The following is a 15151-nucleotide window of genomic DNA, read 5'->3' as shown; positions in this document are numbered from 1 at the left end:
CCCGGCCCCGGTCGCAGCCCCACCCCGACCGGGCCATCCCACACGCCTGCCCCGACCTGTCGGGGTCGGCCCGGCGCGCGGCGAGACCCGTGCCCGAAACGGCCGGACGAGGGGACGGCCGCGGCGCGGTGAGTGCCTGCGCGGAGCCGGGGCTCGGGCCGTCAGCCCGTTGCTGAGGCGGGGCCGGGCCGGCGCGTCGCCTAGCTGGGGCCGGGCCGGCGGAGGAGGTCGGGCCGCGCCGCGCGCTATGATCGGCACCGTGCTCTGCTACGTGCTGCTGCCGGCGGTGCGGCTCCTCCGGGCCCTGCGAGGTAACCCGGCCCCGGGCGGGCGGCTGCGGGGCCGGAAAGCGGCCGGGGGGGCGCGCGGGGCCCGGCCTTCCCTCCGCCGCGCTCCGGACGCGGCGGCGTTGCCTCCCATAAGGCGCCGCCCTGGGGCCGGGTCGGGCCGCGGGGCCCTCGGCGGCCTCCGCTCCTCGGGTGGAGGCTGCGCCGGGTCCTTCCTCAGCTCTGCCGCCTGGGCGCTGGGAAGGGGCCCCGTGCTGCCCGGAGTCGCCTTCTGAGGTGGTGCGGCCCTTTCTGCTCGTTCGGCGCGGCTCGCCGCGTGTGCGGCTCCGTGCGGTTGTGGTTGGAGGCGGGCGTTTTGGAAGCAGCTCCCGACCCTGGCTTCGAAGTCGCGGATTTTGTTCTTGGAGGCTCTGAGCGTGCTGCCTCGGAGCCGCGCTGCGGGTCCCGGGGAGACCTTCGGAGACGGCCAGCTGTGAGGCCTGGTAGCCCTTAAGCACCTTCAGTTGGATCTGTGCAGATTTCACCTGGTTTCCCCGATCCGGCTGTGGCTTCGCAGGCCCTGGTGCTGTGTTTGTGTAGAGCCGTCCTGCCCGAACCGGTTCTCACGTCTGTGGCAGCCATGGCTGCAGGCTGATCACAGCGACCGGCTGGCCGCCCCGACATTCAGCTCTTGCCTTATAAGCTCCTATGATAGCCGTGTGTGGAAGTGAAGTGCTGGTATTTGTGACAAACGTGAGCTTCGTTACAAGTGTACAGAGGGGGGTTGTGGGTCTCTGTGCTATGTTTCTGATGCACGCAAAAAGCATTCACAGAAGATACCAGCAGAACAAGCCTACAGTTATTGCTGACCCTTGTGTATTACTGCTATGGGTGACTGCTGCAGGGGTACAGCAGAAAAAAGGGGATTTGTAGACAACAGAAATCCCTGCTTAACAGCAGGGACTGGTGTCTGTGTATGGTTTGTAGCAAAAGATCAATACTGTCATTTCTGATGTCGATAGAAGTAGAAAGAGTCCCTGTCATTTTCTGCTTTACACTACCAATATTCAAGAGTGTTGTGTGAACAGCAGATTATGTATACATATATATTTATCACAGATAGCGGTTACCAGGTGGCCATTAATTCTTATCGAGAATTCTTCTGTGCATATATTCTCTTTAATAAGTCTTTTAATTGCTCATATCTGTCCCCCTGCTTCTTTACTTTTCATCTCTAATTACAGAACAGTTTTTCTAGCACATTGCTGTGACATGTGACCATTTTTAATCATCTTATCTGAATAGTACATTTTACCAAATTTCTGTAAAGAAACTTGTTCCAAGTCATCACCTTCAAAGCTTGGCTTCTTAACCCATGCACCCCATCAGCTAACTTGTACAGATGTGTATTTGAGAACAGGTCCAACTGCCACAGCACATTCCGGCTTGGCTGACTGGCTGTGGTGCTGCCTGAGCGAGAATTGCACTTAGTCAGGTTGGTAAAGGCATTGTTGTGCTGTACAGTTTCAATGACTTTGACTAAAAGCTAGCTATAGACTGTGGTCTAACATTAAGAGGCAGGGTAAGTTACTCAGATTGTAACTGTTTTTCTTCAGAGAAGTCATTTGTTTGGGTTGCTACACTGAATGGTTATATACAACAGCAAATTCACTGGAGAAAGAAATAATGAATGGTAAAGCATATTCATCTGTTTTATGTTTTTTTGTGTGTGTGTGTGTTTTTTTAATGGCAGATGCTTTCTTTACGTGTCGAAAGAATGTGCTTCTGGCGAAGAGCACGTCCACCCAGATAGAAGACATCTTTGCTGCAACCAGAGGAAAGTTGGTCCAAGAAGAGCGAGAAGCCCTGCTCCAGCAGTGGCTGGAGGAAGGAGTGGGGAGTTCATCAGCCAGTGAGAGTGCGCCAGTAGTGGGAAACGTATCGGCTGCATCCACCAGCACCTGGTTAGAAGGTTCAGAACTATTGATGAGTAGCCTTAGTGAGCTGAATTCAGCTCCGGAAGTCGTGTGGTGTGCCAGTCAGCAGCTCACAGAGCTGTGTGCCTTGACTTCTTCAGAACTGCAAGATCATGCAGAGACTAAACTGGAAAAATTACCAGCAGAAGAAACAGTGGCTGTAGTAGGCAGTGCACCTTGGGCAGCTCTGGTGCCACAAGCGGATCCCCAGATAGCTGGCTGTGCCACTATCAGTGTAGAAGGGCTGAATGAAGACCCGGCGGTGTTGGCGTGGAGTTTAACAGGTGGCACAGAGATGGTGCCAACGGAGCTCCCTGCCTGGCCTGCTCAGGATGCTGTGCAATTCTGTCCTCTCCCAGCAGAAGTACCCTACCATGGTCAGTGTCAACAGCTCTGGATCTAATTTTAGGAATTTGTATTGTAGAGAACCTGGTTAGGTTTTTGTTTCTGAGGGGAGTAGGTCTGGGCTTGCTATCAGGGAAACACTGATTGTATCAGACCATACAGAACTGACAAGATCTGCTAGTGAAAGCTATGAAGTCAGGTTTTGCCTAGGACAAGCTGATCACAGCTAGAAGTGTCTGTGCCAGTGGGCTTTCTGAATATTGATACATTACTTCCCAGGAGCCGTGCCTGAGAAAGCTCCCAAAAGCTTGTTGAGTTTTTCTATATGCTCAACTGTGGTCTTCTGTTACCTCATCCTCAGTGGCAACTAACCAAAGGAATCCAAATAAAGCATCTGAAACCCAGAGTGGATGAGAATTAGGTTAGAGGCTTAATTATCTGAGCTTAGGGAATTGATATTCTGTGTCCCAGAGGAAAAAAAAAATCTGGAGGGTATCTAGAATGGCTGTAATTTGGCTTTCTCTTTTTTTTTTTTTCCTTTTATTTATTAGAGATTTTATGGAGAGACTGGGAGGATCTTTCTGTCCAGCCTTGTGAGCTAGAATTGGGCTCAAAAAAAAATCCTATCTTTGAATTTCGTGTCATGTCTTACAACATCCTTGCCCAGGACCTGGTGGAACAGGGCCATGCTCTTTACCTGCACTGTCATCCAGACATCCTGAACTGGGACTACCGCCTTCCAAATATTTTGCAGGAGATCCAACATTGGGATCCTGATGTGAGTATGATTTAAGCCCCTTACATGTTAGTATCACTAGAATTTGAATTTTTTGTTTGATCTAATTGCATTGTGGCAGTTTTTTTTTTTTTTTTTCCTTCTTTTCTTTAAGGGTGAGGAAAGTAGTAGGAAGAGGGTATCTACCTGGTAGCTGAATGCTGATTCCTCTGAGACTTAATGAGGCCTTGTGTATACATTTTTTTTGCTGCCTTTCTTGTTTTGACTGTGTTTTTTAGCATTTAGTAATACTTAGCTAACAGAGGTTAACTTCATAAACAGCAGAAGTGAAGGAAGAAGAGTAATGTATTTTTTGGGGGAAGGGCTAAGTTTATAAGGCAGCACAGAAGAGGGGGCTCACATAAAAGAGGACTTCACGACTTTCTCTGTGAACTCTCTTTGCATGATGAATGACCTTTCACCTCATCACTGATAAACTAATGCTACCCAGAAAGTTATCACTCTCTAGGTGGGAATTACAGGACACAGTTGCAATCGTGGCCTTTCTATTGCAGGGTTAGTATGCCAGCATACTTTTGCACTTTCTTCCTTCCCTGAAACAAGGTAACTGGCAAATACTGTTGGAGCAAGTGAGGTCTCTGACTTCCTTCCAGGTTCTGTGTCTACAGGAGGTGCAAGAGAACCATTACAGGGAGCAGCTAGAACCAGCGTTCGTGAAGATGGGTATGTCCTGCTTTTACGTGTCTGTATGCCCAGCTCATGGCCTGACTGAGCAGTGCTTCCCTCTTAGTCTTCAAAGCATTCAGTCTCGAAAGAACTCTTCCTTTTTATTTGAGCTGCTGGCCTCACTTCTGAGCTATCTGCCTGGACCTTTACCCTTTCATTTGTAACTGACTTTTCAATTTGAGAGATCAGAGTAACAAATCTGTCCTAGGAGGACAAGGAGAGAAAAAAGACATGATTATAAATTATAGATGGTGATTACTGGGACAGAATTGGGTATAATGCTGCACCCAGAGCATTGTAACTGTATGTTAGAATAACTAAGAGTAACTGTATATAACTAGGAGTAACTGTATGGCAGAAAGTATTGTGGCTGAAGGAAGAAAAGCACTTCTCTTATGTGCCCTAGCACTGCTTATTGCTAGAGAGAACTGAGGCTTAGGGGAATGCTGATAGGGGCTGTAAAATGCTATGTTACTAAGCAACCAGTGCCTTACAAGTAGAGTTGTTTACTGGCAGATGGCGGTTGATTTTTTTTGTAGTTAGAGCCTAGATCTTTTGTAGAAACCAGGCTGAAAATTAACACAGTTGGAATGCATAGGGGTTGGAGAAATAATCCTTCTGGGCAGTCCTTCTGGATTGAATTGTGTTCTTCCAAATCATAGCAGGTACCTCTTCTACAAGTCTGCTATACTAACTTGCTGAATTTGAATGGAATGAGAGCTTGAGGTAGCAACCAGATTAACTTTTTAATGGATGATGGTTTCTCTTCAGGCTTTGCTTGCTTCTATAAACGGAGAACTGGGAGAAAGACTGATGGCTGCGCAGTGTGCTACAAGCAAAGCAGATTCCAGCTAATCACCGTCAGCCCCATCGAGTATTTCCGGCCTGGCCTGGATGTCCTCAATCGGGATAATGTGGGTTTGGTGCTTCTGCTGCAGCCCCTGCTCCCAGAGGGTCTTGATCTGAAGGCAGTCAGTCCTTTGTGTGTCGCCAACACACACGTGTTGTTCAATCCCCGGCGGGGAGATATCAAACTTGCCCAGATGGCCTTGCTCCTAGCAGAGATCGACAAGATTGCAAAAACCGCTGAAGGTCAGTACTATCCTGTCATCCTGTGTGGAGACCTGAACTCTGTACCTGACTCTCCGCTTTACAAATTCATCCGGAATGGTCAACTTTCCTACCAGGGAATGCCAGCCTGGAAGGTAGGTGCCAGGCAAAACTGGGATGGGGTGGCTCTTTACTGCGCGCTGCTGGAGAAAAGCAAGGCTGTATTCTTCCTCTTACAAGAAAGAGTCCCAGTATTAAACTTAATTATTCAGGACTCATCCCCAATGCCTCCAGCAGTGCTGAGGAAAGAAGTAGAAAAATGTGTGCATGTTGCTTCCAACACTGCTTTTTTTGTTTCTTTTGAGCCAGACCAGTTATAAGAGTTACTTCATCTCACACCCTGGTTTTCCCTTGCTGTGGGATTTCTGTTGCTGGGTGACTGGAAGTGTAGGGGAGCACAAATCCACCAACGCAACCTGAAATTTTTGTAGGTGTTTGATGTGAAACCAGTTTTGCCCATGAAATGGTTACCTATGCTGGACTCTTCAAGTGGCTACCTGTTAATTTATATCCATGCTTAGATATGTCTTTGGCTTTCATGCAGAATTATCAATTCAACAACACATGTCCACAAAGTATGTTCTGTATGGTGACTTCTAGTTAATTGAATCCATGCCCCACTGCACTGCCACTGTGAGGGCACTTTCTTGTTTTGCTCTTGGTGAATGCATATACATATGTTGTCTATAGCTTGCGGAAGTTCTGTTGTGTGTTGCTGATGTTTTCCTCTGCTGATTGTTGCCTCTTTGCAGGTGTCTGGTCAGGAAGACCTTTCCCAACAGCTGCATTCTCGGAAACTGCTGTCCCCGCTGTGGCCGAGCTCACTGGGTGTAACAGACAACTGCCAGTATGTTACTGTGTGCCAGCCAAAGAAACAGGGTGAGCTCTAGTGTGTGCTGAGTATATGAGCTTGCTGTGGATTGAGAGTCTGTGGGCCTTGCTGTCTCCCACAGTAGCTAATGCATGTGTTATATGAGGCAGTCAGCAACAAATTCTATTCGTCTGTGCTTTTCCTTGGTATTTGAATTAAATTTAGTTTTTCTGGAGTCTGTCACTGTAGCCCAGTATCTGCAATATTTCTCTAGCCTGCAGCTGAGGATTCCAGGTAACCATTGCTCCACATATCTTTTATATTCTCAGGCTTGAGCTTTTGTGCAGTTGTAACTGATATTTGGCATCCATAGCTTTCAACTGCAGGTATTTGTAAGAGCAATTTTGGGTACTGATTGCATGCCGGAATTAGAAAATGCCAAGAGTCCACTTAAAAACAGTAATTGTTCTCTACTATTTCTAAAGTGGATTCTAAAAAATGAGGCCACACTGAATAGTTTTTGTTGGAAGTCTGAATATAAAATTTGTATTCAACCTAATTTGCAGAACTGTTTTTTCTTTTTAGGCAGACTTGAGTTTCCTTAAGTTGCGAGCTCACTGATCTGCTTAAAAATCCCTTGAACTTACAGTGCTTCAGAGGAAACATTCTTAATTTGTCTCATCAAGGTGCTGACCATGATGGATGCATTGGCTAAAGGAATAGAACAGAGTACAGTTACTGCTGTGTTTACTGACTCCTGTTGACATGGTGTAAGGGTGCTTGGTATGAAACTTGCTGTAAATGTGATTTTGCTGCAGATATTTTATTTTCTTAAATCGTATTTCTGTCTGCAGGCAGACGTAAGTACAGCCGAGACTTCCTGCTCCAGTTCCATTTTTGTGATGTTGCTTGTGAACGACCACCAGAGCTGGTCTTCTTGGAAGGTGTGACAGATGCTAAACCAGGTATTAATGGGGTATTTTTTCACCTCACAACTCTCCTAGCTGTATAGCAATGAAAAACTGCTGGAGGTAACCCCTGGTACAAAAAGGGAAGACAGAAAAGTAGCATTCTGTGGCTGTATGATTATTAATTGATTCCTTAAGAGATCAGAGTATAGTCTTACTGCAGCAGACAGTGTTTCTTAGGTACCTTGGGTTTCAAACTCTTCTGTAGGCTGCATTTATGTACATCTGTCTGGAATCTCTCTACTTCTTTGCAGACCCCCCTCCATACTGGCCCAAGAACACTGCTCCAGTGAATGACCCTGATCTCCAGATGTTCATCCCAAGGTAATTTGAGGCACCTTCTGTGGCCTCCATGTTTCGCTTTCTGCAGCACTGAAAATCTGTTTGAAGTAAAGACTGAAATAATTGTGAAGGTCCACTGAGATCCCAGCAACTAGGTGATATTCTGGCACCATTGGGTCGATGAGCTCAAGAGTGAAAGGGGTGGACAGGACTGGGTATTGGATATGAGGTAAGCTCGTGGTCTGCTTTGTGCAAGAGGAGTACATAATTCCAACTGTCTTTCTGTGTACGTGTTTGCAAACTCAGAAATAGTTTGGAGAGTTGTATCAGTAAGGGAACTTCCAACTTCACCTGTGACATCAGCATGGGGACTTTGAGCTTTGTACTGCAACACTGAACACTGCATCATCCTGTTTCCTTTCTTGGTAAGTTCTGGCTGTTCACTTGCAGGTCTGCAGGTGTTATCCGGCACGGCCTCAACCTGACCTCTGTCTACAGCCATTTCCTGCCACACAGGGGACGCCCAGAGGTCACAACCATGCCCATGGGGCTTGGTGCCACTGTTGATTATATCTTCTACTCAGCAGAGCCTGTGATGAATGGAAACAGAGGAGGTGAGTGTGCCAGTGCAGGGTTTGTCCCTATGCTGTTGGAAGAGGGCTGTGAGGTGTAACATAGTTTAGCTCTGTGGTGGATAGAGCATTTTAATAATCTGGGGTAGATATATAGGGTGTAACTTTGACTGAGGTGATGCACAAAGCAGAAGCAACATATGCTCAGATATCTTGAGAAGACAGTGTTTGTCTTCCTTTTGGAAAAACTGAAGCTGCTCAGGTAAGGTTCATATAGACTTCCAAGGAAGCCAGAGCAGAATACATTCTTCTTCCTTTGCTTAACTATTTGTGCTCCTGGTAATAAGCAGTGCTGAGTCCTTAGTTCAAGGCTTGGACTTTAGATCTGACTGAGAGCACACGTCCTCCTTTGAAGGAGGTGACTCTTGTTAAAATGCCAGCACATCTCTACTACCTGGAATGGGAGTTAGGATGATGGAAGACTGCATGTAAATGCATCCAGGAACTGCCTTGGAACTGGTTTTGGATTATATCAGGATCAGCTTTGGGGAGGAGGTTAGAAACGAAGAAAATTAATTCCTGCTCAATGGGGAATTTGAAACTATCTTCAGGACTTACGGGAAGTTCCTTTCATTCCACTGTAAACAACTACCTTGTGCATTTAGCATATACTGGATTTTTTGTGCCTGCAAACATACAAAACCATTGAACTGCAGCATTATAGGATGCTCACTGCTTTCATATCCAGGCTCAAAAGTGCATTCAGTGTTTGTGCAGGTTGTCTTTCTTCATCAGGGAAAGGATTGGAAACCACTGACAAGCATCTTTCTGCAAGTCTGTAGAGATTACCTGCAGCATCAGTCTACAGCTGCTGTTTCCTTCCACTTTATCAGGTCGCAGGCTGTACCAAGATGGAGTCCTAAAGCTGCTTGGCCGCCTTTCCCTTCTCTCTGAAGACGTCCTGTTGCTGGCAAATGGCTTACCAAATCCATTTTGTTCATCTGATCATCTCTGCTTGCTGGCTAGCTTTGGCTTGGAGATCTCCAGCCTCGGAGAGGGTTAGTGTTGGTTCCCCTTTGCCTAAAGAAAATATATTCTGAATATAGCTGTTTCAGACTCTGGATTTACAACCAGCTTGCAAGAAAACTCTTTTATTTGACATGCCCGAAGAGTCCCTTTCTGCCCTCTTGCCCTCACAAAAATACGGATGAGTCAGTTGGAGCCCTTTCTGTTGGTATTTTGTGGGTCTCTGCAAATCTGTGTTTCTGCACAGTTGTGTTCAGGCATTGTCATCTCCTAAAGGGATCCTTGTTCCACAGCTTAATTTAGCAAATGTTTTAGTGCTGCAGGAACCAACCTTGCTCCCATGTTTGTTCCTTGGTAAGGTCTTCAAGGACCTGGGAAATACAGATGGATTGCTGTCTGCTTCTGGTACCAAGCAGCAGGGCATATGTACACCAATATTCTTTCGCACCAAAACAATGTTTCTTTTAATTTCTGAATGATAGTATGTGAAGCATGGTCTTTAGGAATGTGATGCTTCTTTTGAGAGTGGATCTGCTAACTGCTTAGAAATAGGTTTTTCTTAATAATGGTAAGGGCTGTATTGCTGGCAGTAGAGCTTGTGTAGTTGAGTAATTTCAACAAGGTCATCCCAGTGAATGTCAGGTGAAGAAAAACAAGGTAAAGCATGACAACTCCAGAGGCTGTATCTCTGGAGGCTCTCAAAAGAGAGATAAAAATTGAAAATGTGTTAGAGGAAGCAGAAACATCAAACGAGACAGTTGAACGTATTGTAAATGCCCCTACCTTCCTCTATGTCTTCTAAATTCCATTTTACCTCTCAGGGGACAGAGAGCCAACTGGTAGCAGCCTGCTGGGCAGGCTATGGGCTTTCTGGAGCTAGCCATGCTTAGGTAGGTAGGACCCATTGGACTGGCTCTTGTCTCTGAACAGATGCTGTTTCCTTGGAGGCAGGATTGTCAGTCTCTTGGTATCATCTTAATGTAGTTTTCTCAGCTTGTACAGTACAAAAAAAACCCCAAACTGTACCTGGTCCTGAGGCAGATTGCTTTGTTTAGTCTGAATTTTGGTGCTCAGTTTTGCTGTGAGTGAGGAAAGCAATATGGGACAAATATTTCTAACCTTCTGTTCGCAAATGAGGCACAGAAGTCTTGTCCTGCCTCAGGATTTTTGAGAGGGTATGAAAAGACTTGAAATATCATTTGCTCTTTCTGTGTTATACTGGGGGATTTTCATATTCTGAATGTTACTTTCTTTATTGAAAAATAAATTTTTTCTAATTTAATGAAAAATGCAAAGTAACTGCAGCACCTTGTGCTTCTGGCAGCTGAACCCTTAGAGGAGTTGCTCAGCAAGGCTTTGCTGGCTGGGATGTGAAAGAGGAGAATGTGGGTTAGCTACACAAAATAGTAGCAATGAAAATAAAGGGCAGGGGTAAGTGTGTCTAGCTGTTGTCTCCCATCATATCCTCACATCCCAGAGGTCTATTTGGCATCAGGGTTTATCTTGCAGAATGGTTTCGGGAACCATTCCCCTCTTTCCAAGAAAGCAAATACTGTTGATCCTTTAGAGCTTATTTCCGTGAATTGTACAAAAGATGTGGGCCGTGTGCTCTGTTCTGTTCCCATACAATTCTTAAGAACTCTGCATCCCCTTCTTGCCCCTGCTGCATGGTTTGTATTTGCCTGGTGATGTGTGGATGGCTTTTGCTACCCCAGCTTGGATACTACATGTAAGAGTCTGCACAGTGAACAGGAATCTGGAGGTAAATAAGTCTGTAGCTTTGATCATCAGAAATTTCAGAGTTAATGGTTCTGGTGTGGTGCTGGTGTTTGTAATTGGGGAGGGATGCTGAGCTCTGTATTTCTGTGGGTTTTTTCTGAGAGTTGCTTTAATTTCTTCAAGTACTCTCTGATTTTATAATTGGTTTTATTTGTGCAAGGGGAAGAGAAAACAGAAATCTGTGCAACTGAGAGCTTTATTTTTCTGCCAGGCTGTTTGTATGTTGCCAGATAGCAGTCTGGTTGCAGATGACTCCCACCAGCTGGTAACCTTGTGAAGGAAAACTTGAGACATTGAATGTTTAAAAACAACCGGCCAAAAGCAAAACAAAAAACACTGTGACGGGTAGGGCTGTCACTTAACACTGTGACTGTTGGCTTTGGTTGTAACTGCTGGCCCAGTCCGGTAGCCTGTTAGTGATAGGGGTGTGTGTGTGTGTGTGTGTGTGTGTGTGTGTCAAAGTCCTCCTGACCCTCTGCTGCTTTCCACTCAGACCCAAGAGATGTGCACAGTTCCCTGTCGGGTGAGCTGGTTGCCCAAGCACCTTGACACTCCTGTGATGTAGCTGAGTTTCAACATCACAGATACTTCTTCTATTTCATTCAAACCAAAGACTTGACTTTTCTTTTGGGTAACTTGCATGAACACATCTCTCAGGGAGGCTTTAAGTTCCAGCTGTTTTGCTGGAAAATTGGTTTCACAGGTCAGTCTAACACTTTGTTTTTCAGTATATGTGAAATTGTATGGTATGGACTTGAAATAATTAATTTGCTAAACACTGTGGATATGGAGTCAAGTGCTTAGAAACCTTGGGACGATGCCCAAAAATCTCCTGCTTCTCTCTGAAGGTTGGAAGGCCACCAGTATCCTGCATCTCGCAAAGCCTTGGCTCACACATTTTCTTGGGCATTCATAGATTAAACTGTTTCAGTAATGCAGCTCTAATAGTTGATTGTTGTGTTGTTTTGCTCACTGTTCCTAAAGCTCTGGTGTAGACTCCTACAGACTTGACCTGTTTCAGGAAAGAAAAACTTTTGTTCTAGAGCAATTCAGAATTAACATCAAATGGATCTGGAGACCTTTGAATGCCTCTTGATGTTGGAGGCAAAGTTTGTAGATGGGATAGATGGAAATAGTCCCTGCCACTAACACAGCAACTATTGTATAGTTGTAGGGGAAAAAAACAATGTATTCTCTGATGCTTTGAGAATATCACATAGTGATATAATAAAGGATTGTGGTAATCAGCAACTTGTGATGGGAAGCAGAATTAGGATTCCAGATGTAGCTCTTAACACTGTTTCTTGACTGAAGCGTGTAACTAGTTGTCATTTACATAGTTTTCTGATACAGAGAAGCCTGGAAATGGCTATGAAAGTGGAACATTAATATCTGCTATAGCCAGAAGAAGGAAGTGAACTACCTATGTCATCTTTGTGGTAGTGATGTAGAGCTCAGGGAGGTTGGTACTTATGGAAAGGGGTGCCAGAGATCACTGGCAGCGTGTGTAAATATCTGTTATGTCCTAAGCTGCACGAACATGCAGCTGTAGAGGCAAACACAGATTTAACAACAGCTTAGGTTGCACCACAGCTGCTAGGCCATATTTAATTTTGCCATTTAGATAGAAATTGGACTTCTCTTTCTTGGTCTTAAGTTTATCACTTTAGGAAGATGCCCTTTGTGATCAGTTCTTCCAAAACATACGGGATAGGAGGAGTAATATACAGTATAATTTCTCTAATTTCTGTCTTTTTGTCAGAAAATGAACCTTGGCTCCTGCTTGAGGCCTTCTTTTTCTGTGTCTTCTTCTTATGAGGTATCTTTCCAACAGCTGTTTTCCCATGACATTGGATGTAAGATCCAATTATCTTTTAAAGTTACTGATGTTTATTTTCTTCAGCAGTATTTTTTTCACTTAGAAGCTATGGGAGAATTATTTGGGGCTAAGTCATATTAAACTCTTAGTATTTTAATAGTGTCAAGCTGTAAGTGGCTTCCTCACCCCTTATCTGAAGAGTTTAGTGGGAGGAGTGGGAGCTCTGAAGCCAACACTTAGATAGGAGTAACTCCTGTTGTAAAAACAAAAAAAAAACAAGACTTACTGTTAGTGCCCTGTATGCAGCCTTCTTTGTAAGGCACGGGAAAACAGGGCCTTCATTCCTTTCCTTTAAAGAATCTTCTAGAAGACCTGAGAAAAGTTGAGCATCTCAGAGATGCTCTTTTAAGGACAGATCAAGGCATGCTTTGTGCTCCTACTGATTCTGAGTGATGTTCTTAGTTAGCACCTTGCAGATCAGAGCTCTGCTAGAGTGCAATTTCCCCTCCTGGTTTTTACCACCTTACTAATGAATGTTTGCTGTGTGTACTGTTAGGACTTTGCAGACAGTCAGCGTTCATCCAAATACGGATCCTTTCATTAGGCTTCCTGTTGTGCAGGTTAATTGAACTGCTGTCTGTACCTGACTGTAGCTGCCTGGGTCGTGATGTTTTTCATAGCGCTGTCACTGAGATGCAGAAGGTGGATGCTGGCTGACACCTGCCTGACCAGCCAGCATTTTTCAAGTTCCTTGCTTTTGTCAGTTGTGTGAGCTTGGCTTCTGCTAACGTGAGCTTTCTGCCACTTTCCACTGAAAATATCTAGTCTTGAAGGTCTTTTCTCTTTTATTTGTTTACTTCATATCTAGCCTGCACATTCCTGTGCTCTAAGGGAATAGGAATGCTGTATAGTGGAGCTGGAAAATTTTTCCTAACTGTGGTTACACAAACACAGCAACTTTCAAGGTGCTGAGGTGGCAATGAGTGAAAAACTGAACTAGAAGTTGGCATGCACTAGAACAAAAGATGTATTTGTTCCATCCAGTCTTTCCTTTTACACACAAAAAAGACTTAGCATGAAGCCTTGTTGTTGGTTTTTTTTAAGTCTGCATTGATAGTCTGCTGCTTTCTCCAGCAGCCTTAATTTTATTCATTTACTGACCACTTTTAGCAGGCTGCTCCTGAACTGGGAATTGAATGCAGCCACCACCACAAAAAAAAACAAACAAAAAACCAAAACAAAACCAAAAAACCAAAAAACAAAAACACACACCCATGTAGGTGTCAACAGTTTATTGGAATTAAGATGAAAGTCACTGCCAAAATGAAAATACAAACCAGGAAATCCAACTTAACTAAATTAATTGAAGTTTGTAATGGCCTCTTAGCCAAAGTATGTCATACACCTTTCCATAATCCTGTAGTCCTTGTACATGTGGTCCTTCTGAGCTTATTTCTGCTTTTTCGTGGGTTTCTACATGCTTCTGTGCATGTGAGATCCTTAAATTCTGCAGTCTTGGGCTTCTCAGCATATTAGATGGCAGTGCTTTTTGGTGATGGTGTTTTATTATTTTTAATTAGTGCTTTTAGCTGCTTTTCCCAACAAAGGTTTTTCACTGATGTCCAAGTAGTATAATCTCTAATTTAAGAACCTAGAATTGCAGGAACTATCTTACTGGGGGACAGCCTGATAAAAGAGTTAGCAGCAAGTCTCACAAGGATCTGAAGTAGAGGTGTATAGAAGTTGCAGTGCTTAATTATTTTTTGCTATTATTAAATGCCTAAAGATCAATAACAGAGCATGGAACAAGAACCTTTTTGCTGCTGCTGAAGTCTGTCATCTTCTGAGCTCAGACACAGACTATAAAGTCTTATGATGTGATTACTTTCTCTTGTCTGTTCACACCATCTATGAGGTACCATGCAATTACTTCCCCTTGAGACACAAATTGTTTATATAATTAACTTAGCTGAGAGAGACTACTGCGTGTGCCATGCTTTGGAGTGACAGGGTAGAGGATGTTTATTGCCTTCTTCTGCAGTTGCATATACTGTAAGCTTGCTCGCCTACATTTTTATTACTCATTTCCCTAGAGAAGGGGTATGCTATGCCTGAAAGATGATAGCCTAAATAAAGTTGGATCCCACTTGCTGGGGAAATGTCCTGAATGTTGCAGCTGACTGTCCTTTATTAACCCAGAATTTGTCTGAGAAGCCCTGGTGAGGTCATTAGTCTGGAAGGCCACTAAACTACAGTGCTTAAACAGAATTGCTTTTCTGGCCAGGAAGGGAAGCTTGATCATACGTTGAAGAGTAAAATAGAGCAAGCAGAGGCTTGCATTAACTCTTAGAATATTGACTCAAGTCTAAAATTTCTCCTGCCTTATCTACTAACTTTATTTGTGCAGCCTTGCAGATGGCAGCTTAGAAGAAGAATATGAGTTTAAGCCTTTGCCACACAGCCACAGAAAAACTTCTTACTGTCTGGCAGCTGCCTTTGTGTACAAACATACCTACCCTTCAGATGCTTGATGAAGAATGAAGGTCCTTCTATGGCTTTTTTCCACGATACTGCAAAAGTGTAGGACATCTATACATAATTTGTCTGATACCATCACTCAATGTTGTAGTTTTGACTTCTCAACTAACTGACAAAGGGGAAGTTTAAATCAGAAAAAAAGACAGCACAGACACTGTGTTATCTCTGTACAGCAGTACAGAGGCAGTTTTATTGTC

At 44.4% G+C, this 15151-nt stretch overlaps 1 protein-coding gene across 6 annotated transcripts in view; it reads left to right on the top strand.

Annotated features, from left to right (window-relative positions):
* Positions 1-15151, top strand: part of ANGEL1 (angel homolog 1) — a 187625-nt gene continuing 172474 nt past the window's right edge. For 4 of the 6 annotated variants that reach the window (XR_008209613.1, XR_008209614.1, XR_008209615.1 and 1 more), the window contains exons 1-9: positions 190-311; positions 2020-2619; positions 3139-3365; positions 3977-4046; positions 4821-5254; positions 5912-6038; positions 6825-6935; positions 7193-7262; positions 7671-7834. Coding sequence is in view for 2 of the 6 variants with exons in the window: in XM_052696040.1 (XP_052552000.1) it covers positions 248-311; positions 2020-2619; positions 3139-3365; positions 3977-4046; positions 4821-5254; positions 5912-6038; positions 6825-6935; positions 7193-7262; positions 7671-7834; positions 8686-8855 (2037 nt within the window). In the remaining 4 variants the exon portion in view is untranslated. Of the gene's footprint in view, positions 129-189; positions 312-2019; positions 2620-3138; positions 3366-3976; positions 4047-4820; positions 5255-5911; positions 6039-6824; positions 6936-7192; positions 7263-7670; positions 7835-8685; positions 10108-15151 lie in introns of those variants that run through there. The other 2 variants (XM_052696041.1, XM_052696040.1) reach the window with 2 other exon arrangements.

The sequence above is a fragment of the Tympanuchus pallidicinctus genome, unplaced genomic scaffold, assembly GCF_026119805.1.
Source record: "Tympanuchus pallidicinctus isolate F22 unplaced genomic scaffold, pur_lepc_1.0 scaffold3, whole genome shotgun sequence".
Lineage (NCBI taxonomy): Eukaryota > Metazoa > Chordata > Aves > Galliformes > Phasianidae > Tympanuchus > Tympanuchus pallidicinctus.
The sequence above is the reverse complement of the archived record's forward strand: the minus strand, read 5'-3'. Positions and strand labels throughout refer to the sequence as shown.